Source organism: Neofelis nebulosa, chromosome 3 (genome assembly GCF_028018385.1).
Source record: "Neofelis nebulosa isolate mNeoNeb1 chromosome 3, mNeoNeb1.pri, whole genome shotgun sequence".
Classification (NCBI taxonomy): Eukaryota; Metazoa; Chordata; class Mammalia; order Carnivora; family Felidae; genus Neofelis; species Neofelis nebulosa.
Window position 1 is genome coordinate 21,247,853 of NC_080784.1, and position 24,577 is coordinate 21,272,429.

At 36.8% G+C, this 24,577-nt stretch overlaps 1 protein-coding gene across 2 annotated transcripts; it reads left to right on the top strand.

Annotated features, from left to right (window-relative positions):
- The first annotated feature begins 382 nt into the window (after nt 1-382).
- FRG1 (FSHD region gene 1) lies at nt 383-22,890 on the top strand. Of its 2 annotated transcripts, XM_058720038.1 has the most exons (10): nt 423-515; nt 631-705; nt 2,951-3,021; nt 10,898-11,023; nt 12,283-12,340; nt 13,762-13,876; nt 17,700-17,804; nt 20,892-20,983; nt 21,478-21,588; nt 22,780-22,890. In XM_058720038.1, exons 2-10 carry the CDS (start codon nt 644-646, stop codon nt 22,814-22,816), a joined length of 777 nt encoding a protein of 258 aa, XP_058576021.1. In that variant the 5' UTR covers nt 423-515; nt 631-643; the 3' UTR covers nt 22,817-22,890. The 2 variants fall into 2 exon arrangements, with proteins under 2 accessions (XP_058576019.1, XP_058576021.1); XM_058720036.1 differs by having other exon boundaries at nt 383-705.
- Nucleotides 22,891-24,577: the final 1,687 nt, after the last annotated feature.

Here is a 24,577-nt window from a genome sequence, read left to right on the forward strand (position 1 = left end):
CCTCCACCCACATTCCTACAGCGCTTGTGAAATCTGTGGCCCAAATTTATGTACGTGATTATCTTTTATTTTACTCCCTAGCTGTTTCCTGTACATTACTCAAGTCTCCCTAGTTAATACAAGAAGAGTTTATGGAATTGAAATGGCTTGTAAGTCGTCCAAGGCCCAATAATGCATTCTGCCGCGCCGGGTAGTCAGGCCCAGTTCATTGCTAGTAGAAGGAGGAGCACTGATTGAGTCATTTCACCCTCTTGCCCATCAAACTGTCGCCCACCCGGGTGACCTAGCAGGAGAAAACCACAAGAGGAGCTGAGGTGCCAACCACAGCTATTAGACCCTTTACGCCCACCAGAGGGCGCTCTCTCCTGGCGCTCTTGCTTCGAGAAGCCCCAAGCAAATGAACCCTGACGTATTTCGGCCCTCTGCTGTTGCCGTACTCCCAGAGAGTAAACAGGAAGTAGAATTCAATGGTCGGGTGAAAAACACCAAGGACCCAGAAGGGATTCACTCCCGCGGTAACTTGCGCTTTCCAGGGAGTCTGCCCTCTGTTTCTATTTTTGGCACTCCTGCGCGCGTGCCTACTCCAGTGGAGGTATTTTGTCCTGAGCCCGCTCTCACCTCTTTATACAGTGTCCCCAGAATCATGGCCGAATACTCCTATGTGAAGTCCACCAAACTTGTGCTCAAGGGAACCAAGGCTAAGAGGTAAGACCAAAGTTTGTGCGGGAGTTTGTGCGTACTCCGCCCTCCCCTCCCCCGCGAAGACTCTTGCGGAAGCCTTAAGAGAGCTGTTATTCATGCTCCCAGCCCCTGGGCCTGGCCCCTGGTGCCACATGGATTGATGCTGCGACTCCGTTCCTGGCACCTGGACGGACGCCGCCCCAGAGACGCGCCATGACTGTCGCGCCTTCAAAAGGGAGGAGACAGGAGAGCGAGACCCAGGAGCCACGAGTTTGGGTCCCTTGATAAGGTTCCCCTCCAGACCTCCGCATGATGGAGTCTTAGTCTTATGATGTAGGCCATAACAATGAATTCCTTTATTAAAAGCCATTATTTTCACTCTTGTCTTCCGCCTCCCCCAAAAGATTCTTAATTTTTTTTTAACGTTTATTTATCTTTGAGACAGAGAGAGACAGAGCATAAACAGGGGAGGGGCAGAGGGAGAGGGAGACACAGAATCCGAAACAGGCTCCAGGCTCTGAGCTATCAGCCCAGAGCCCGACGCAGGGCTCGAACTCACGGACCGTGAGATCGTCGCCCGGCGAAAAGTCGGCCGCCCAACCGACCAAGCCACCCAGGCGCCCAGATTCTTAATTAATTTAATACAATATGCAGATGTGCCTTTTGAGAGGGATATGGGCTCACATCTCGACTGCCACCAGTGGCGACTGCCACTGGTGACTGGCACCAGTTTTGCGATTTGTGGCAAGTTCGTTAACATTCTTGAACTTCCATTTACTCATTTATTAGGAAATATTAGTGGTACTATAAAAGAATTCTTAGGGTTAGATACCATGTACAGTAACTAGAGCCAAATGCAAGCAAAGGTTGTAGTGATTTATAATTAGTAGATTTTTAGGAAAAGGCATCTGCCCATTCCAATCTCCACCTCTCTTTATACCTGGCTGATTTGCTCAGGATTGATTATTCATACAAGCGTTAAGCATTTCATCCTGTCTCAGGGACAGTGTTTGGTACTTTTAGGTAAGATAAAAGTGTCAAGGAGCAAGCTGAAACCTCTGCCGTTGGGAACTCTGCCTCGGAGTCTGGAATCACAAAGAATTTATCCGGAATAAATCTGAAACTTGTACTCTCTGATTTTACAGGAGAGATGGGAGTTACCTTCTGAGAGTTTATGTTATGGTGAAAATACAAACAAGTGTATCTTATAATTATCACAACTCTATCTTAATTAACACACATACAGCACTTACTATGTGCCAAGAACTATTCTAAACACTTTGCTTATAACTTTTTTTTTAACCACCCCTGGATTTTTTTCTTTCTTATTACTGAGATATAATAGATATACCATAAAATTCACCTCTTAAAGTACAGTTTTGTGGTCTTCAGTGTGTTCACAAAGTTCACCACTATCAAGTCGCAGAACATTTTCATCATCTTAGAAGGAAACCCCATAATCACTAGCCGTCACTCTCCATTTCACTCTTCTCCTAATCTGCTTTCTGTCCATATCAGTTTGTCTGTTCAGAATATCTCATATAAATAGAGTCCTACAGTATGCGGCCTTTTGTATCTGACTTCATCCACATTGTAGCATGTATCACTACTCTTATTTTTATGGCTGAATAATATTCCACTGTATAGATACAACACATTTTGTTTATCTATTCAATAGTTGATGGACATTGGGTTGTTTCCACTTTTTGGCATTATGAATAATGCTGCTATGAATATTGTTATAAAATTTTCGTGTCGACATGTGTTTTCATTTCTCTTAGGTATATACCTAGGAGTAAATTGTTAGGTCATATGGTAACTCTGTATTTAACTTTTTGAAGAACCCCAAACTGTTTCCTAAAGTGGTTATACCATTTTACATTTTTACCAGCAATATATGAAGGTATGAGTTAACTCTCAGTCCTCACAGTAACCTTAAGAGCAGTTAAATTATTATCCTCATTTTATAGGTGAGAAACTGACAAGAGATTAAGTAGTTTTCCAAAAGTCAGAGAGCTCAGAAATGACAGTGTCAGGATTAAAAAGGCAGTCCGGCTCCAGAGTCTGTTCTCTTAACTATAACACAATACATACAGGATCAGAAGTGAGTTCTCAGGATTAGAAGTAAGAGGGTATATCAGTGTAGATAACTGTAAATCAATAACTCAAATCTATGGTCAGCTTAAAAGATTCCTCTAAGATTCCATTTTGTGATACTTAACATCAAATTCATATTTCTAAACTCATCTATATGAATTATCTCCTGCAGTAAGAAGAAAAAGAGCAAAGAGAAGAAGAGAAAAAGAGAAGAAGATGAAGAAACTCAGCTTGATATTGTTGGTAAGTTTACTTTTTAAAAATTTTTTACGTTTATATTTACTTTTGAGACAGAAAGAGACAGAGCATGAGTGGGGGAGGGGCAGAGAGAGGGAGACACAGAATCCCAAGCAGGCTCCAGGCTCTGAGCTACCAGCACAGAGCCTGACACGGGGCTTGAACCCATGACCACGAGATCATGACCTGAGCCGAAGACCGACGCTCAACTGACTGAGCCACCCAGGTCTCCCAGTTTTCTATACTTTACTCTGCAAAAAGTTAACACAGGTTGAGATGCCTTTAAAAATATTTTCTTAGGGACACCTGGGTGGCTCATTCAGTTGAGCATCCAACTCCGGCTCAGGTCACGATCTCTCAGTCTGGAAGTTCGAGCCCCGCATCGGGCTCTGTGCCGACAGCTCAGAGCCTGGAGCCTATTTCAGATGCTGTGTTGCCCTCTCTCTGACCCTCCCCCATTCATGCTCTGTCTCTCTCTCTGTCTCAACAAAATGGATAAACATTAAAAAAAAAAAAAAAAAAAATTTCTTAGTTAGGGATTAAATAGTATAAAGAAAGTCAAAAGAACTTATGACCTGTTTATAGTTTTCTTAAAGTGTTCAATATTATTTACAGTGTGGATCCCTTTTATTGTCTGCCACAGGAGATGTCACTGATCCCTTTTTTTCATCATCAGAACAAAACACAGAGAAAGGAAACGCAGCTCTCTGATTTAAAATACGATAATGCCATAATATCCTAGAGATTCTGAACATAATTTTAAAGACCTGCTATAAATATTATCTAATCAAATATATTTCACAAATTATTTTCTTTGAACGTCTATGCATTTTAATTGTAGAAGCCAGTGATATGCATGTCCCTAAAGGAACAGTAATGGATAGTAAAAGTGATTATTTTGTATACCCGGAAATGAATGAAAATCTTAATTGAACAGAACAGAGCATCTCAGTGGCCTGTAAATGGTACCAGAGATAGTAAATGGTACCAGAGATAAACTGACCCAAACACATTTAACCATCCTGTTTTCTATTCAGTCCTTCTATCCTTTCCACATCTATACTTTAAGGCAATTTTTTTCCTCTTTTAAAACTGGGCCAGTTGCATTTTGAAATTTCATAAATTATGGCTCCTTTACATTTTATATGAAATGGTATAAAGCTAATATTCTAGAAAATCTCACTTTATTTTGAAATAGCAAATCAACAATTCTCAAATTAGAGTAAATATTTTGGCTAGATATCTAGACATGGAGCTGCTATGTCAAAAGATAGGTGAATATTTAACTGTATAAGAAACCACCAAGAATTTCTGAAAGTGGTTGCACCATTTTATACCCCTCACCAAGAATTAATACAGTTCTGTTATCAGTCTTTGCTCCCAGTCTGTGGTTTGACTTTTAATTTGCTGAAATGGAATTTTTCTAAAAGCGAAAGTTAGAAATTTTTTTCAACTGTAATAAAATTCACACGTAACATTGTATTAGTGTTAGGTGTACAACATCATTATTTGATATATATATATACATATATATGTAAGTTTTTAGTTTTTATAAAACTTTATTACCTTTTATTTTTCTATTATGGCTACCACCTTATGTCTTCAGTCTAAGAAATTAACACTTACCCCAAAGTCATGAAGAAATTCTTATATATTTTCTTTAAAAATCTTCATAGTTTTAGCTTTTACATTAGATCTGTGATCTATTTCAAATTAACTTTTGGTATGGTGTAAGGAGTCAGGGTTCTTTTTTTTATGTTTGTTTATTTATTTTGAGGGGGGTGGTGCAGAGAGAGAGGAAGAGAAAGAAAATCCTAAGCAGGCTCCACACTCTCAGCACATTGCCAGACCTGGGGCTTGAACTCACAAACTGAGATCATGACCTGAGCTGAAATCAAGAATTGGATGCTGACTTAGCTGTGCCACCCAGGCACCCCAGAGGTTCTTTTTTCATTTTTTCATATTAATATCCAATTGTTCCAGCACCACTGTTGAACACTTTCCTTTTCCATTAAACTTCTTTGATATATTTGTCAAAAATCAGTTGACTTTATGTGTATTGACATATTTCTGTTCCATTGATTCGTCTGTTATTCTACTGCTACATTTGTCTTGATTACTGTCACTTCATAATGTTTTGAAATCAGGTGATGTCTTCAAGGTTTATCCGTATTGTAGCATGTGTCAGAATTTCCTTCATTTTTAAGAATGAATAATACTCCATTGTGCACATTGACCACATTTCGTTTATCCATTCATCTTTCAATGGACACATGGGTTGCTTCCACTTTTTGACTGTTGTGAATAATTCTGTGATGAATATGGCTGTACAGATACCTCTTCAAAGCAAAGCTTTCAATTCTTTTTTTTTTTTTTTTAATTTTTTTTTTTCAACGTTTTTTATTTATTTTTGGGACAGAGAGAGACAGAGCATGAACGGGGGAGGGGCAGAGAGAGAGAGGGAGACACAGAATCGGAAACAGGCTCCAGGCTCCGAGCCATCAGCCCAGAGCCTGACGCGGGGCTCGAACTCACGGACCGCGAGATCGTGACCTGGCTGAAGTCGGACGCTTAACCGACTGCGCCACCCAGGCGCCCCAAAAGCTTTCAATTCTTTTGGTCATATATCTGGAAGTGGAATTGCTGGATCATATGGTAGTTCCGTTTTCAGTTTTTTGAGGAAACTCCATACCGTTTGCATAGTGGTTGTACCATTTGACATTCCCACCGACAGTGCATGGGGGTTCCATTTTCTCCATATCCTCACCAACACTTATTATTTCTGGTTTCATGATAATACCCATCATAATGGGTATGAAATGGTATCTCATTATGGTTTCAGTTTGCATTTCCCTAGTGATTAGCAATATCAAGCAATTTTCATGTGCTCATTGGCCATTTGTATATCTTCTTTGGAGAAATATCTATTCAAGTCCTTTGCCCATTTTTTGAACTGAGTTTCAAGTGTTCTTTATATATTCTGGATATTAATCCCTTAATAGATATGTGATTTACAAATATTTTCTCCTATTCTGTGAGTTGTCTTTTTACTCTGTTGATAATGTCCTGTGGTGCACAAAAGATTTTCATTTTGATGAGTCTAATTTGTCTTTGTTTTCTTTTGTTGTTTGTGCCTTTGGTGTCCTATGAAAGAAATGATTGCCAAATCTAATATCATGAGGCTTCTACCATATGTTTTCTTTTAAGAGTTTTATAGTTTTAACTCATAAATTTAGGTCTTTGATCCATTTTGAATTAATTTGTATATATGACATTAGGTAAAGTCCAACTTCATATAAGTGAAAATTTTACTAATTTTTTATTGGTTACAAAAAGCCTTCCCTGTTTAGATGAATAGGAAATCTTGTGCAGTGTGATAAATTCAATTTTTAAAAACTTTGTTGTATGGAAATTTTCAAACTAATACGTAAGTAGAAAAAAATAATGAATTTCCCATGTGCCCATACCCCCGTCATTAGTAATGATCATTATTTTGACAGTCTTGTTTCATTTACATACTTTACCACTCTGAAATAATACCCTATACGCACTTCTTTCTGGAGAATTTTTATTTTATTTTATTTTGTTTTGTTTTGTTTTATTTTTTTAAATGTTTTATTTATTTATTTTGGGAGAGAGAGAGTACGCACGAGCAGAGGGAGGGGCAAAGAGAGGGAGAGAGTGAATCCCAAGCAGGCTGTACACTATCAGCGTGGAGCCTGACACAGGGCTCTGTCTCATGAACCATGAGATCATGACCTGAGCTGAAATTAAGAGTTGGACAACCAACTAACTAAACCATGCTGGCATCCCCTGGAGAATTTTAAAGTAAAACACAAGTATTATGTCATTCTATCCATGTATATACATAAATGTACATTGCTTATAAAGTCAGTCTCTCTCTTCTGTTTTGCTCTGCCTTTTAATACATAAGAGTATGTCATTATCAGACCTAACAAAATTAATAAGAATTCCTTAATGTCCATCTAATATCTTATTAATGACTGATACATTTCTTCTTTAGCTAAAGTACAATTTAGTTTCATACTCAACAGAGAAAATGTGAAAGCTTTTCCTCTAAGACCAGGGACAAGACAAGGATACCTACTCTTGCCGCTTGTATCCAACACAGTATTGGAAATCCTAGCCAAAGCAAGTAGGCAAAAAAGAAAAAAGAAAGAAAAAGCATCTAGATCAGAAAGGAAGAAATAAAACTGTCACTATAGACTGATGATATGATCTTATATATAGAAAACCCTAAAGACTCTACCAAAAAACTGTTAGAACTAATAAATGAATTCAGTAAAGTTGCAGGATACAAAATAAACATACAGAAATCTGTTGCATTTCTGTATGTTAATAATGAATTACCAGAAAGAGAAATTAATCCCATTTACAATTGCACCAAAAAGAATAAAATACCTAGGTATAAATTTAACCAAGGATGTGAAAGACCTGTACTTGAAAACTATGACAGTGATAAAAGAAATTGAAGAGAACAGATAAATGGAGAGATCCCATGCTCATGGATCGGAAGAATTAAACTGTTAAAAGCAATTACCCCAAGGCAATCTGCAAATTCACTGCAATCCCTATCAAATTTCCAGTGGCATTTTTCACAAATAATGAATAAACAATCCTAAAATTTGTATGAAACCACAAAGACCCCAGATAGCTAACAAGCTAGAGAAAGAATAAGGCTGGAGGAACCATACTTCCTGATTTCAAACTATTACAAAGCTGTACTAATCAAAAAGGTTGTGTATTAGCATAAAAACAGTACATAGATCAATAGAACAGAAAGAACAAAAAGCCCAGAAACAAACTCATACAATAAACATAGAAATGCATATATCTTTTTGAATTAGTGTTTTTGTTTTCTTTTTTCTTTTTTTTTTTTTTTCAACGTTTTTTATTTATTTTTGGGACAGAGAGAGACAGAGCATGAACGGGGGAGGGGCAGAGAGAGAGGGAGACACAGAATCGGAAGCAGGCTCCAGGCTCCGAGCCATCAGCCCAGAGCCCGACGCGGGGCTCGAACCCACGGACCGCGAGATCGTGACCTGGCCGAAGTCGGACGCTCAACCGACTGCGCCACCCAGGCGCCCCATGTTTTTGTTTTCTTTGAGTAAATACCCAGTAGTGGAATTCCTGGATGCCATGGTGATTGTATTTTTAAGTTTTTGAGGAAACCCCATACTCTTTTCCACAGTGGTTGCTCCACTTCGCATTCCCACCAACAATGCACAAGGGTTCATTTTTCTCCACGTCTTTGCCAACACTTGTTATTTCTCGTCTTTTTTAGTTTAGCCATTCTAACCAGTGTTAAAATCCTATCTCATTGTGGTTTTAATTTGCATTTCCCTCATGATTAGTGATGTTAAGCATTTTCTGCGTGTCTGTTGGCCATCTTTATGTCTTATTTGGAAAATTTTCTATTCAGGTCCTCTGCCTATTTTTTAATTGGATTATTTGGATTTTTTTGGTGTTCACTTGTGTAAGTTCTTTTTTTTTTTTTTAAATTTTTTTTTAAGGTTTATTTTTTATTTTTGAGACAGAGAGAGACAGAGCATGAACAGGGGAGGGTCAGAGAGAGAGGGAGACACAGAATCTGAAACAGGCTCCAGGCTCTGAGCCGTCAGCCCAGAGCCTGACGCGGGGCTAGAACTCACAGACCGCGAGATCATCACCTGAGCCGAAGTCAGATGCTTAACAGACTGAGCCACCCAGGTGCCCCCCCCCCTTTTTTTTTAAATCTTTTTAAGGTTTATTTTTTATTTTTTAGAGACAGAGCATGAATGGGGGAGGGTCAGAAAGAGAGGGAGACACAGAATCTGAAACAGGTTCCAGGCTCTGAGCTATCAGCACAGAGCCCGTTGTGTAAGTTCTTTATACAGTTTGGATATTAACCCCTTATTGGATGTATCACTTGCAACTAGCTTCCCCCATTGAGTAGATTGCCTTTTTTGTTTCATCGATGGTTTCCTTCACTGTGCAAAAGCTTTTCATTTTGGTGTAGTCTCAATAGTTTAATTGTGCTCTTGTTTCTTTTGCCAGAGGAGACATATCTAGAAAAATGTATCTATGACTGATGTCAAAGAATCGGGAGGGATGGATACTTGCCTATGTTTTCTTGTAGGAATTTTATGGATTCAGGTCTCACATTTAGGTCTTTATTTTGAATTTATTTTTGTATATGGTGTAAGAAAGAGGACCAGTTTCCCTAGTATCGTTTGTTGAAGGTTGTCTTCCCAATTCTATATTCTTGCCTTCTTTGTCATAAATTAATTTACCATAAGAGTGTGGCTTATTTCTGCACTCTATTTTGTTCCATTGATCTATGTGTCTGTTTTGATTCCAGTATCATGTTTTTATTACCACAGCTTTGTAATATATCTTAAAAGCTAGGAGTGTGATACCTCCAGCTTTGTTCTTCTTTTTCAAGATTGCTTTGGCTCTTCGGGATCTTTTGTGGTTCCATAAATTTTAGGATTATTCTAATTCTGTGAAAAATGTTAGTATTTTGATAGGGATTGCATTTATGTGCAGCATGGATAGGGGAATAGGTGAAAGAGAATTAAAAGTACACTTACCTTGGGGCACCTGGGTGGTTCAGTCGGTTGAGCGTCCAACTCTTGATTTCGGCTTAGGTCATGATCCCACAGTTTGTGAATTCGAGCCCCACGTTGGGCCTCTGTGTTGACGGTGTGGAGTCTGCTTTGGATTCTCTGCCTTCCTTTCTCTCTGCTCTCTCTCTCTCTGCTCATTTGTACTCTGTCTCTCAAAATAAATAAACATTAAAAAAATTTAAAAAAATAGTACACTTATCTTGAGCACTGAGAAATGTATAGAATTACTGAATTATTATAGTGTACATATGAAACTAATGTAACACTGTATATTAATTACACTTGAATTTTAAAATGAATAAAAAAAAGAAACCCATTTCTATTTGTATATCTAGTGTATATAGCTTCTCATTTTGTTTCTAATCTAAAATCTTGGTTAAGAATACTGTGCTAGACCATAAAAAAAAGAATGAAGTCTTGGCATTTGCAACGATGTGAATGGAGCTAGAGAGTATCATGTTAAGCCTAGTAAGTCAGAGAAAGACAGATACCATATGATTTCACTCATATGTGGAATTTAAGAAACAAAACAGATGAACACAGGGGAAAAAAGAGAAAGGGAGAAGCCAGAAAACAGACTCTTTAACTATAGAGGACAAACTGAGGGTTGCTGGAAGGGAGGTGGGTGGGGTCATGGTGACAGGTATTAAGGAGGGCAGTTGTTGTGATGAGCACTGGGTGTTGTATGTAAGTGATGAATCACTAATTTATACACCTGAAATGAAGATTACACTGTATGTTAACTAACTGGAATTTAAATAAAAACTTGAAAAAAAAAATACTGTGCTGGGAAGTCTTTCTGGAGGGTTACATAAGAAACAGGTTATAACAGTCATTGCCTCTGAAAAGTAATCATGGATGACTGGGGGATGGAATGAAAGAGACTGTTCTCTATCATTTTGTGTCTTCACATGCTCTGCTATTTTATGTTAGAAAAAAAATGTAATCTTCATTGTGGTGGTAGTCATATCTATACACATACATATATAAACACCCAGATGAGTATGTGTAAAACTGATGAAATCTGAATAAGGCTCATGGTTTGTATAAAGGGTAATCTCCTGGTTTTGATATTGTACTATATAGTCATGCAAGGTGTTACCACTGGGAGAATTGAATAAAGGGTATAGAGATTGTTCTGTATTGTTTCTTACAACTGCAAAGTCGAAAGTTTTAAAAAATAAGTTACAACAGCAAGAACAAATAACTTGTATCAAATCTAACAAATTTAAAATACTGATTTTACTTTTTAGGAATCTGGTGGACAGTAACAAACTTTGGTGAAATTTCAGGAACCATAGCAATTGAAATGGATAAAGGAACCTATATACACGCACTTGACAATGGACTTTTTACACTGGGAGCTCCACACAAAGAAGGTTTGTATCTGGTAGAAGCAATGAGAAGGAAAAGACCACTGACACTATATATTTTATGACATTCATTCACTTAGGCCAAATTCTAACTAATATCCAGTATATTCCAAAGAAACAAATCCATTGCATTTGACTTTTCACCTTTTTTCCTTCCTTAATATTTACCACATATTGACAGATCCTTCTTTTTTAGTTATAAGCATTTGAAAACATTCTATATGGTTCCAGAAGAGTATCTCTAGAAATTGAAAACAATATGAATAATTGAAATTGAAAGGGAAACCTGGTTGAGTCAAAGCTTTGATTCCTTTATTCTTTAGATCTCTTACCAAAACTAACCTGGAGCATTATTGACAACTTAAAGTTTTGTTATTCCTTCTAGCACATCAGAATAAGCACTAATGAGATATGAAGTAACTGAAGATAAAAAGCAGTATGTTTTGGTCTGAATGTCCATCCCTTGAATAAGTTAAAGCATTTACTTTTTTAAATATTAAGTGCTTATTTGTTTATGTACTGAGTGCATTTTATATATATATATATATTTTTTTAAGTTTATTTATTTTGAGAGAGAGAGAGAGAGAGCACACAAGCAGGGGAAGGGCAGAGAGAAAGAGAGACAGAATCCCAAGCAGGCTCCGCATCATCCACGCAGAGCCTGATGCGGGGCTCGAACTCACTAACTGCAAGATCATGACCTGAGCCGAGATCAAGAGCCAGACACTTTTTCTTTATTTATTTAGGAGCCAGACACTTAACCAACCATGCCACCCAGGCATCCCTGTACTGAGTGCATTTTAAAACACAAAAAGAAAATAACTTTTTTTAATGTTTATTTATTCTTAGAGAGAGCACGATGTGGGAGGTACAGAGAGAGAGGGAGACACAGAATCTGAAGCAGGCTCCAGGCTCTGAGCTGTCAGAGCCCAACACAGGGCTCAAACTCATGAACTGTGAGATTATGACCTGAACTGAAGTTGGATGCTTAACGCATTGAGCCACCCAGGTGCCCCAAAAAGAAAATATCTTATAAGCCTAAGCATCATGCTGACTTACCTATTCAGGATGTAAAACTAATATTGTAGTTATAAGGAGATAAAGTAGATCTTGATACTTTGAATTTGAATAGTATATTGTATCAAAATATCAAAATACTCTTAATTAATTTTAAGAGAAAATATTTTTTTTAAAGCTGAAGAATATCTTTACATGTATATTTGTAACAAATGTCAAATTATTTCAAAATGCTTTTTTCTCCATAGTTGATGAGGGCCCTAGTCCTCCAGAGCAGTTTACAGCTGTCAAATTATCTGATTCCAGGTAACTAAGTTGAACTATAATTAATAACCTTTTATTTTTTTCATTTTATTCACTGAAAAATTCCAATATATAGCTAATTAATTAAGTCAACTTAATTCCACAGAGTAATTTTGAGGTAAAAAACAAAACAATCTTTTTGAAGTGTATTTTGTGAAATTTTAAACTTAGAATATGTATATATCCCATATTTAGGTATTATTAAATTTCATTTGCAGTTACTGTGTCTTCGAAAGAGAATTAAAGCTCCAAATAAAAGCATACACGATGATTCCTAGCAATATATAATATTAGGCTAGAAAAAAATGAAGATTAATACTGTCACAGGCCAAATAAGATGTAGATTAGAAGAAAGATCATGTGAAGAAAACAGATATAAGACACAACGGAGTCTGATGTTGCTGTGATATGTAAACTCACTGGTCAGAAGTCAAAAGATAAACAGGAAGATAGAAGAAAGGAATATTGTTAAAACCAGTAGAGAATGTTACATAGTCATAAAGAGCAAAAGAATATTTTACACACTAGTTTTACAACCATTTAATAAGCTGACTTTTTATATTCTCACAGTGCAAAAGTACAGAATGATACTTTGGGTAGTACACGCAGAAATGCAATTTCAGTATTCTAATAATTAGCTGCATCAACATGATAATGATTCGTATTATATTAACTATAAGTGAATATAAAATCAATCCCTTGGCATCATAAAGGATTGGTAAACTAAGAAGTTAGAAACCATATTTTTTTCTTTAAAAAAATCACATTATTACTTCTATACTTTCTTTCAGTGGGAAATAAGTATGGTGGAAGAATAAAAGCAGAAGAATAATCAATAAACACTAACTTCTTTACAATTGGGGGAAAAAACATAAAAAGGGCAAACGAAAATATTTGCAATAACCTTAACAAGCAATGAATTTTTATTCTTCACATGTGTGTACAGGATTCATAATACTAAGGAAAAAAAATAGACCCCAACAGAAAAATGAACAAAAAGATAAAAACTAAAAAGGAAAGAAAAAGAAGTACAAATGTCACTTATAATGATTAAAATATAAAATAGGATACTATTTTTCCTATATCTTGTATTCCAGGTTTTTTAAAGTTATAACATTAAAAGATCTGTGGTAAAATAATACTCTCCTGTTTTGAGGTGAGAATGTTAAGTTGATAGAATTTTTTTTCTGGGAAGTGACTTGATAGCATGCAACGGGAGCTTTATAATTAGAATATAAAATTATGTCGAGAGAACTACACTCTCTGATATGGTAGTCACTAGGCACATATGCTTTTGATAATTTTCATTTTCAGATTTTTGGATTTTTCTGGAATTTTATTATACACACCCACATTTATTTTTATGTTCCATATTTAATTTTCTTTTTCTTAGTCTGTAACATTTCTTTTCTGTTAATCTAAAGAATTGCCCTGAAATCTGGCTATGGAAAATACCTTGGTATTAATTCAGATGGACTTGTTGTGGGGCGTTCGGATGCAATTGGACCAAGAGAACAATGGGAACCAGTCTTTCAAGATGTAAGTGCTATTGTTGTTTATAATAAAGCTTCTTGTCAAGGTAAGATACAGTCTTTAACAGTCAATGAGAGTATATATTCTAAAAAACAACAAAAAAAGAATAATAATATCATACATTAAATTGGAGAAAACCAATACGAACTCATAACCTTAAAAAGATGTCACAAAAAAAAAGATGTCAAAAATAGTACAACACAGCAAAAGAAATAATCAACAAAATGAAAAGACAACCTATAAAATGAGAAAATATATTTGCAAACTGTATTTCTGATAAGGGATTGATATCCAAAATATATTAAGAACTGATGTAACTCAATATCAAAAAAACAACCCAGTTTTAAAAAATAAGCAAAAGACCTGACTAGACTTTTTTTTCCCAAAAAAGAGATATGAAAAGCCAACAGGTATATGAAAAGATGCTCAACATCGCTAGTTGTTAGGGAAATGCGAACCAAAAGCACAGTAAGATGTCACTTCATGACCCTTAGCATGGCTATCTTCAAAAAGACGAGAGATAAACGCTTTTGAGGATGTGGAGAAAAGGGAACCTTTGTGCATTGTTGGTGGGATTGTAAACTAGTACAGCCAAATGGAAAACAGTGTGGAGGCTCCTCAAAAAATTAAAAATAGAATTACCACATGATCCAACAATCTCGTGTCTGAGAATATATCCAAAGGAAACAAAAAGACTAACTTGAAAAGGTATCTGCACCACCATGTTTATAGGGGTATTATTTACAAGAGCCAAGACATGGAGACAAGTTAGGCATCCACTGACAGATGAATGGATAAAGAAGTTGTGGTGTGTGTATATATATATATATATATATATATATATATATATATATATACATACATACATACATACACACACATATATACATACATATACACACAATGGAATAGTATTCAGCCATAAAAGATGAGTAAATCTTGCCATGTACAACAGCATGGGTGGACCTTGAGGACGTTATGCTAGGTGAAATAGACAGAGAAAGACAACTGTAGGATCTCCCTTACATGTGGGATCTTAATAATAATAATAATAATAATAATAAAATAAATAAATCACTTAAACTCAGAAAAAGACATTGGACTTGTGGTTACCAGAGTGAGAGGTGCTGGGAGCAAGAATTAGAGGAGGAAGGTGGCCAAAAGGTACAGACTTACAGTTAGAAGATAAATAAAATAAGTGCCAGGGATATAATGTGTAGCATGAGGACCACAGCTGACCTTGCTATATAATAAAGTGGAAAGTTAAGAGAGTAAATCCTGAGTTCTCATCATAAGGGGAAAAATTTTTTTTTCCATTTTATGCTTCCTTTTTATTGTAACTGCAGGAGATGATGGGTGGGTCTAACTAAACTTACTGAAATAATCATTTCACAATATGCGTAAGTCAAACCATTTTGCTGTGTACCTTAAACTTATACACAGTGATTTTGTCAGTTATATCTCAATAAAACTGGGGGGGAAATAGTGTAACGAAAATAGCAAAAATACTTTTGCCCACCATCATTTCTGTATACCCTTGGTGCCTGGATTCAGTTCTTATTTTTCATTAAAGATTCCGGATTTCTCAGAGGATAGCCCATTTTATGTCTTGGGGCAGGAAAATAGGATAGTTCAGGAATACCTTCTTAGGAGAAATTATGGATGCTTTCAAAAACATTAGAGACTGTGGTAAGAGAACAGTGGAGCAAGCTTATGGCCAGCTTGTGACAATCTGTGCATAAAATAGTAAATAGTGATAATAATGGTTCACTGAAATCAAATTAGTCTATAAACATCTGAGTTCATGGTAAAACTCAAAAGCAAATAGTGTACAAAAAGATAGTTTTAGTACAAAAGAAGGATGAAGATAATATATTAATTTTTATTGATCTTAGTAAATAGGCACTTAGCAGTGGAAGGATATTTTGTTAAGTCTATGTCTGTTTATTCAGAATACCTACGTTCCAAAGAAAAAAAATTATAAGTTCCTTTTCTGTTTGTGTAAGCAGTAAGGATTGAACAAAAATATACCAGAGCTAAAACAGTCTCCGAGCTAAAGGAGATACTGTATCAAGCTCTATACAGAGTTCTATATAGCTCTATATATTTAGATCCACACAGAGCTAAAAGGAGATACTGTATTGAGAAGACGAAGGATAGGTAGCCACCAGTAGAAGAGGAGTTTGGTAACTGCATAGAACCATTGGGAATAGACAATAACGAATTCAAAATAGGATCCCACGGTGTTTCTGTATGCCAAACATCCCCCCAAAAGAATTATTTAGACTCATTCCCTCATCCCGTAGGATAAAATCTCTGGGTCAGTAACTTTCAAACTTTCTTTGACCTCAGTCCAGTGAGAAAAACATTTTTACGTTGCAGCCCAGTACACACATTGTACTTAATGCCTATTTAATCTTCGTGTTGTGCACTTCAGTATTTTCTATTCTGTTGTACTTTTTTTGTGTCTTTTTTTTTTCTTTTTAAATACTGGGCAGGACCCACTAAATTGATTTCATGAACCACTTATGGGTTGCAACCCCTTCTAGGTGATCTTACCACTATAATAAGGTACTTTCAATACAAATTCTATCAACAGAAAAGACCAGTGTATCATCAGGCCAGCATGATGATAACCCAGATACTACCACTCATACAGAATGTTTGGGAAGTTCATTGCACTTTGTTTTGGGGAAAGACACTAACTTTTAATATTTAAATGAAAAAGACACATAAAAGTTCCTGATGGAACAAGGAAAACTTGATTGCTAAGAGGGATTCAGCTTTAAATTATGAGTTTAAATTACACTGGACGATACAGCCATACCCAGCACACCAAGCGTCGTCCAGACGGTAGAAAGCCCAGCCCTGGCCACCTTAATAAGAAAATCAATCACATCCACTGTTATTAGCCCTTTTGTAATTGAGTGTGATATAAAGTTATTCGTACATTTTGTAATGATTGTATTTGTAAATATTTTGTCCGTTTAAGGTACTCAAAGTTTTGCAAGTCATAATTAAGCCTTATATTTGTTAAGGAGATTTAATTAAATCTAGGTTTAGATACATGAGAAAATTCGTTTTCACATTTTGCCTTTTAGAATCTGTATAACACAGTGGGCATTGAACAACTGAAAAGAGTATGACAAGGCGCGTGGGTGGCTCAGTCGGTTAAGCGGCCAGCTTCGGCTTGGGTTATGATCTTGTATTTGAACCGCGCATGGGGCTGTCAGCACGGAGCCCACTTCAGATCCTCTGTCTTCTCTCTCTGCCCCTTTCCTGTTCATGCACTCCCTCTCTCTGTCTCTCTCAAAAATAAACATTAAAAAAAATAAAAAGAGTATGAATATTTCTGTCCACATAAAAAAAGTCCCTCAGACATTAATTCTTAACATTCTGAGCAGTAAATTCAAAGGCACCAAAAGTTAGCTTTTATTTTTATATTTTCTAATTATGAAGAAAATTTTACTTAAAACAGTACTATTTGAGTAAACTACTGTGAATTTTATAATTTGTATTGTTTTAAAAACTATTTTTCAAGCTGAACTAAATCATTTATATTCTCAATAGATCTTTGAGGCCAAAGGAAACAATTCTATTTCATCTTATTAACAGAATGAATATACTAAAAATGTTTATTGTGGTTATCTTTGAATAGTAAGATTATAGGTGATTTGGTTTTCTTTTCTGTATGTCTTTATTTTCTATGTTTTCTCCAAATTCTTTTTGCTGATTACTTTTAGACTTGGGGGTAAGAGTAGAATTTCATTCTCAAGATATAAGAATTATTTTGTAGGTATTCCTGTGACTTTTTTGTTTTGTTTTACAGGGGAAAATGGCCCTATTGGCCTCAAATAGCTGTTTTATTAGATGCAACGAAGCAGGTGATATAGAAGCGAAAAGTAAAACAGCAGGAGAAGAAGAAATGATAAAGGTAATCATGACTTTTTATACATTAATACATGTCACATATATATCTCTTTAAAATGTTGAATAGTCATTTGCCATCACTTTTATTTTTTTTTTTTTTTCAACGTTTTTTTATTTATTTTTGGGACAGAGAGAGACAGAGCATGAACGGGGGAGGGGCAGAGAGAGGGAGACACAGAATCGGAAACAGGCTCCAGGCTCCGAGCCATCAACCCAGAGCCTGACGCGGGGCTCGAACTCACAGACCGCGAGATCGTGACCTGGCTGAAGTCGGACGCTTAACCGACTGCGCCACCCAGGCGCCCCTTGCCATCACTTTTAAAGATGTAATGCATAGTTTTTTATACTATGATCCAAATAACCTTTATTTTTAATTACAAATCCCGTAACTGGTGGCTGGTTTGTACCATGTGGTAGAAAAATTACTCTGTATCTTACCCCCATGTATTAGTATTTTGCCACATGCTTTTTAGGCCTATATTTTCTTTTTAAAGCCTGAATTTTAAAATTTAGTTTTTTAAATAGGTACATTCACATGGTTCACAATTTTTATTTATTTTTTTTTTTAATTTTTTTTTAACGTTTATTTATTTCTGAGACAGAGAGACACAGAGCATGAACAGGGGAGGGTCAGAGAGAGGGAGACACAGAATCTGAAGCAGGCTCCAGGCTCTGAGCTGTCAGCGCAGAGCCCGACGCGGGGCTCGAACTCACGGACCGCGAGATCATGACCTGAGCCGAAGTCGGCCGCTTAACCGACTGAGCCACCCAGGCGCCCCTCACAATTTTTAAAATACAAACATATTAAGACATCACTGCTATCCGTCTGTACCTTCCAGAGTTTATAAAAATATGGATATGTTTATAATTTTCTACCTTTTTACACTAACGTTAGCCTCCAATACATACTCCTTTAGAACTTGAGTTTTTTCCTTAACATTGTCTCTTGCAAATTTTCCCTTATGATGTATAAAATTTTTTCTTGTTTTAAAAATTAATTAATTTTATTTATTATTATTGAGAAACAGAGTGTGAGTGGGGGAGGGGCAGAGAGCAAGGGAGACACAGAATCCAAAGCAGGCTCCAGAGCTCTGAGCTGTCAGCACAGAGCCCGACGCAGGGCTCAAACTCACAAACCATGAGCTCATGACTTGAGCTGAAGTCGGACGCTTAACTGACTGAGCCACCCAGGCACCCCTTCTCTTGCTTTTTTAACAACTACATGATATTCCATTTTAGGGATGTACCATAATTTATTTAATCAGTTCCTTATAAATGCAAATTTAGGTTCCCTCCAGTCTTTTGCTCCTTCACACAGTGCTGTAACACACATAACTTTGAATATTCATCCTTCTTTAGTTGTGCAAGTGTATCTGAGGACACATTCCCACAAGCAGAATTACAAGGTATATGAAAAGCGTTAGTCATAACACTTTGCAGTTACGTAAACAAAACAAAAACAAAGCAGAAGCAAGTAGCTGCAGGCACTCTGCTGAAGGTGGCACATGCATCATCTTGAATCTTCCTTGTGCTCCTGGGAGGTAGCTAGTCACCTTACCTCTGAGGGGATGGCCTGTAGCCCTCCTTATATCCTTACCTATTTTGATCAGTCACTTCATGAAAGTCACACAGCTAGCTACAATGAGACAGGATATGTACCCAGACCTAGCTGACTGGAAACTGACATTGCATACCACACCGCCTCTCCAGAAATAGGTCGTGAGAAAAATACTGGTGGATTTCTCACTTACCTAAAAGTATGATTTTTGAAGAGAAACGATGCAAATAAAATGCAGTAACTCTGCACTTCATGGAAAAAACAATACTGTGCCGTATTTGTCACTAATTACAACTGTTTCTAAATATCTAATTTTTTTTAGGTTTATTTTTGAGAGAGCATGAGTGGGGGAGGGGCAGAGAGAGCGGGAGACACAGAATGCAAAGCAGGTTCCAGGCTCTGAGCTGTCAGCACAGAGCCCACTGCGGGGTTTGAATTCACCAACTGTGGGATGATGACCTCATCCAAAGTCGTACACTTAACCAACTGAGCCACCCAGGAGCCCCAAAAACTGTTGTTAAATGAAGTACCTGTCATATTTCCCTGGGTTCATTTGGTTAGTCAAGTATCTAGAAGCCCTGAGCAGTGATAATCCAAAACTCTTCCCACCTTACATTTTATTTCGCAGGTTCTGCTAGTCTGTATCATCCATCCACCTTTGTAGCCTAACCTTATCGACCAGAGCACATTCCCTTCTGCCGAAAGTAGTATTGTAGTATTGTCACATGCACTGGCCAGTAATCTCCCCAGATCTGTAAAGACCCCACTAAGCAGACCTGTCACACACGTGGCATTGGTGCATGCTTTATTGGTCACTGCTTTCTAAGCAGTCTTGGAATTGGGCTCGGGGCCACAAAGCTCACTTCAGAGATGTAAATCCTTGGAGATAGAATCCCAGTCCTTCGGGTTGCAAATTGCCAATTCCAAGGGCCTGACTTCTGTCCCCTTCTTGCCCCATTCCGTAGATCCCACTTGCTGTATCAGTTTATGGCATGTGATAGTAAATATCTGTCACAATTGATGAGGACATAAGGAAGATTTAGAAGGAGTGTATTCCAATTAGGTAAAAATGAGTTGTGTAATGTTACAAATTTTAATGGATTTGTGAATAGCCTATGCAAAGTAAAGTAACTACTATCTTAAATTTTCAGTGTTATAAAATAAACACTACAGAATAATTTGAATATTTACTTTGGTGCCACCATTAAATTAAATTATTGCCTAAATGCTCAGCAGGATCTGATCTATAAAATGTTTTTCTAAATAAATTTCTCCGTGTCTGATGCAAGGGCTTTAGAGAAACATATAATAGCAATTATTTATATAAATCATATATATATATATATATATATATATATATATATATATATAAACATATATACAAACATATCTAGAACCTGTCTTTTTCTGAATCTAATTGCTAAGTTGATTGTTTTCTTCTTTTGCATAAAAAATCATCTAGAGGGTTCTTATGAAATAAGTGGGGAAGGGGAAGATCCATGTATAACCTGTTGAGTTCTCTCCATTGTCCAGATTAGATCCTGTGCTGAAAGAGAAACTAAGAAAAAAGATGATATTCCAGAAGAAGACAAAGGAAATGTTAAACAGTGTGAAATCAATTATGTGTACGTATTATTTTCCTTTTCGACCTTACAGATTAGACGGGTCCTTCTCAAGGCCTGAACGACACGAGGCATAACAGACTCTAGGACAAAGAACTAGGCTGAATGCTTTTCTTTTCTCAAAGCTTCAGTTTTCCTAATTATCCTGCTGGCTTTCAAAGCTAAAGTCACTTGGGTTAGTCTGTACTCCCTGTTCATTAACAGAATGACTATAGCTTATTAGTACATGATGCTGACCCAGTGTTCCAGAGCCAGCACTCGGGACCCCGGCCAACACCCCTCAGTGAAAGGGAGGCCTTGTAGTGCTGCGCAGGCCACTGCCCTCTGCGGGGAGGAGCGCTGAGGTCATCTCTGCAGCTGAAAAGCTGTATGTCATTAAAGAAATACAATTAATTTTTTTAAATAAATGAAAAACTTTTAAAATATTTGTAATTTCATGAGTAAACACATATGATCAAAGTTTGAGGTGATTTTCAAGAAAGGCATTTTCTTAACAGAAAGAAATTTCAGAGCTTCCAAGACCACAAACTTAAAATAAGTAAAGAAGACAGTAAAATTCTCAAAAAGGCCCGGAAGGATGGATTTTTACATGAAACACTTCTGGACAGGTAGGTATATTTTTACTTATTTCCAGCCATTTTCAGGATCCAGTAGAAATGGCTTATGTGTAACCAGTGTTCTTTTTCAGTTACTACAGTTCTTAAGTTTTCGTCTTTTAATTTGTGAACATGGTAATGTTACTTACAAAGGACATCATAAGTCTAGGAAAAGATTACCAATAAAGAATATCTAAAAATAGCCAGGTTTCAAAAACTTAACATATTTTGTGGTAAGAAATTCAGGTTTGACTGAAACTCCTTCATGAATTCATTTATCATCATCTTTTTATAACTATTAGAAAGAAGTAGTTAAATTTCAAAACTCAGTGGGTTCTAGTAGAGTAGTACAGCTTCCTAAAAATGAAGTAAAAATAAATCAGTTTAAAAATTATCAAGTATAAAATGAAATAAATGAAATGGAAGCACTTTTACCAAGTTGAATTTAGAAGTGTGCAGGATATTTATCAGAGCACATTATTAATATTTATCTATTGCTATTCCTTTTTAGGTAAGTAATATCCTAGATTTATAACATAAAAAAATGAGTAGAGAGGGTTGGCTGTACATTTAGAACTGTAAATCAAGTAAGCACCAGAAGGAAAGAGAATGTGGTAATCTGCCACTCCTTCAAGTCCTGTGTTGCAAAATTAGTCTTAAAACATCTCTTTACATTACTTGATAAAGATTTTGCTTCATCATATATTTCCTGTTAACTGAGTTGATCATGTTGTTATCTGAAGTTAGTAAGTGATGTAAGAATTTTTCCTGCTGAGAAAGCATGTATCTGGTTTTAAGAAATAAGAATAGGATGTAAAAAAACAATACCAGAATGTGGACACAAAAGACTTAAGGTCCGTGTGTTGTAACTTTTACCGCTTATGAAAATAGAAGATTGCCACCCTGTTAAATAGAAGTTTAGGGCATGCTTAAATTCAGAGGCAATTAAAATTCTATTATGGATTGAAAAAGCTCTTAGGCAACATTTCTTCAAGGTTAGGAAAGGCTTTCATAAGAACAGAATGCATTTAGTATGAAACCTAATATTGAAAAGTTAAATTTTAATTAAAATATTTTGATATAAGTGGGATGGTGATATAAAAACCAAATTGAGAACACAATTTGAGTTTGAGTATATATTTAGTAGCTGACTATATATGGAATGTTTTACATAATTTTTATCATTTGTCTTTGTTTAAACAGGAGAGCCAAATTGAAGGCTGATAGATACTGCAAATGACCAGAATTTTTGTTTCTGTCTCCCCCTATTGTTTTTTTCTGAATAAAATAATCAATGGAAGTGTTTTTACAGAGGTCTTGGGCTATTATGGAATTACTGCTGAAATCGTAGCTAGTTTAAATAAGATTAATCAAGTTTAATTGAGATCTTCATGGATGTACTTTTTAGTTAACTGCAGTGTTTCACGTGGAATTGAAACATTGAGTACATACTCAACATGCCACAGAATTTTTTTTCTTTTCTACATTTTCTGCCCTAAAGCATGAGGTGCTACTCTATGAACCTCATGTTTCCTGTGAAGCTTATGGAATGAATCTCTTACTGCTTTACAGTATTAGTTTATATTACTTACTTTCTACCACCAGTGCTTCATTGGTACCTTTAAAAGGAAGCTAGAAACTCCCAATCCAGTCAACAAGGCTTTGATTCTGCTTTCTAAATATTGCCCAAATCACACAAACCAAACAGATTATTAGACAGAGGAGTTGGGAAAAGAGAAAGAAATCAGGTATTAGGCAGTGAAATGGGAACAGGAAACATTACAAAAAAGCAAGTAGGCTCAGATTGGAGGATAAGAGTAAAATTGGGAAAATTCCCTACTTAGAACAGTTTACCCACAGTGCATCGGGTATTATGCTTGTGTCCTCACTTGTGGGATGGGATGGGATGGGAGCGGAGCTATTAAAGATATTCAGACACTACACATTGCTGATGTCTGCAGTGCTGAGACATCTTTATTCTTAGCCTCTTTCTGAATTCCTGAACACAGTATTCCAGATGTCCTCTAACTCTGTGAGTATTCCAAAATCCAGGTTGTGTATCAGATGCCTGGACTTCACCACTGGAAATTCTGCTTCAGAAGGACCAAGGTTGGCTGACGCATCTGTATGTTTTTAGGATTCCCCGTTGATAATACACAGCCAGGATTGAGACCTGACTTAAGCTGCCAAACCCTGTCTAGTTCTCAGCCTTTATCTTCCATCTGTCACCAGCTCTCGGGTAACACGGCTCCTCTACAGCAAGGAAGCTAAGCTACCAATATCAACCTTATAAAGGAGCTCTTGCTGTAGAACTAGCCCTAACTTGCCACTCCATTTCCAAGAGCTGGACATCCACCCATCTTGTGTTCTCCTTCTTCCTCTGATCTTTAGGTTGGGAACATCTCTTACTACTTGGGTCCCTCAAGGCAGTAGTTCTCAACAAGGGGTTATTTTGCCTCCCAGGGGACATTTTGCAGTGTCTGGAGACAATCTCAACTGAGAGAGGGGGTGCTACTGGCATCTAGAGGGCTAGAGACTAGGGATGCTGCTAACCATCTGACAATGAACAGGACAGCAGCCCCTACAACAAGGAATTTTCCAGCCAAGATGCTAACAGTGCCAGGGTTCTGACACCTGCCTCGGACTCAGTCTATTCCTTGCCTTTGCCAGCCCCCAACCCCTAGAAATAAGAATTGCATAGGGTACCTGCAGATTTCCAAGACCTACCCTTGCCTGCTTAGCAAGTCTAGAATTATATCCCAAAATTGACATTTTAACCAAAAGTCCAGGTAATTCTGAAGCAGGTGATCTGAACTACACTTTCAGAAACACTCACTCAAGAAATTAAAGTCTTGACTCCAATAGTGTCTTGGTACCTGAGACTGGATTCCCTGTCACCGTGCTCACCCTCATGCTTCCCCCAGTCCAGAGAGCAGAACCAGTTACAGGTCCTGGCAACTGGGAAGGAAGGTACAGGTTAAAAATATACACTGGCTGCCCT

Excerpts from the sequence above, each read along its gene's own strand:
- FRG1 (XM_058720036.1), top strand. The coding sequence starts at position 398 with ATGAACCCTGACGTATTTCGGCCCTCTGCTGTTGCCGTACTCCCAGAG. Across the intron at positions 3,022-10,897 it reads AACTCAGCTTGATATTGTTG|GAATCTGGTGGACAGTAACA; the intron begins GTAAGTTTACTT and ends TTTACTTTTTAG. Across the intron at positions 17,805-20,891 it reads GAGAAGAAGAAATGATAAAG|ATTAGATCCTGTGCTGAAAG; the intron begins GTAATCATGACT and ends TCCATTGTCCAG.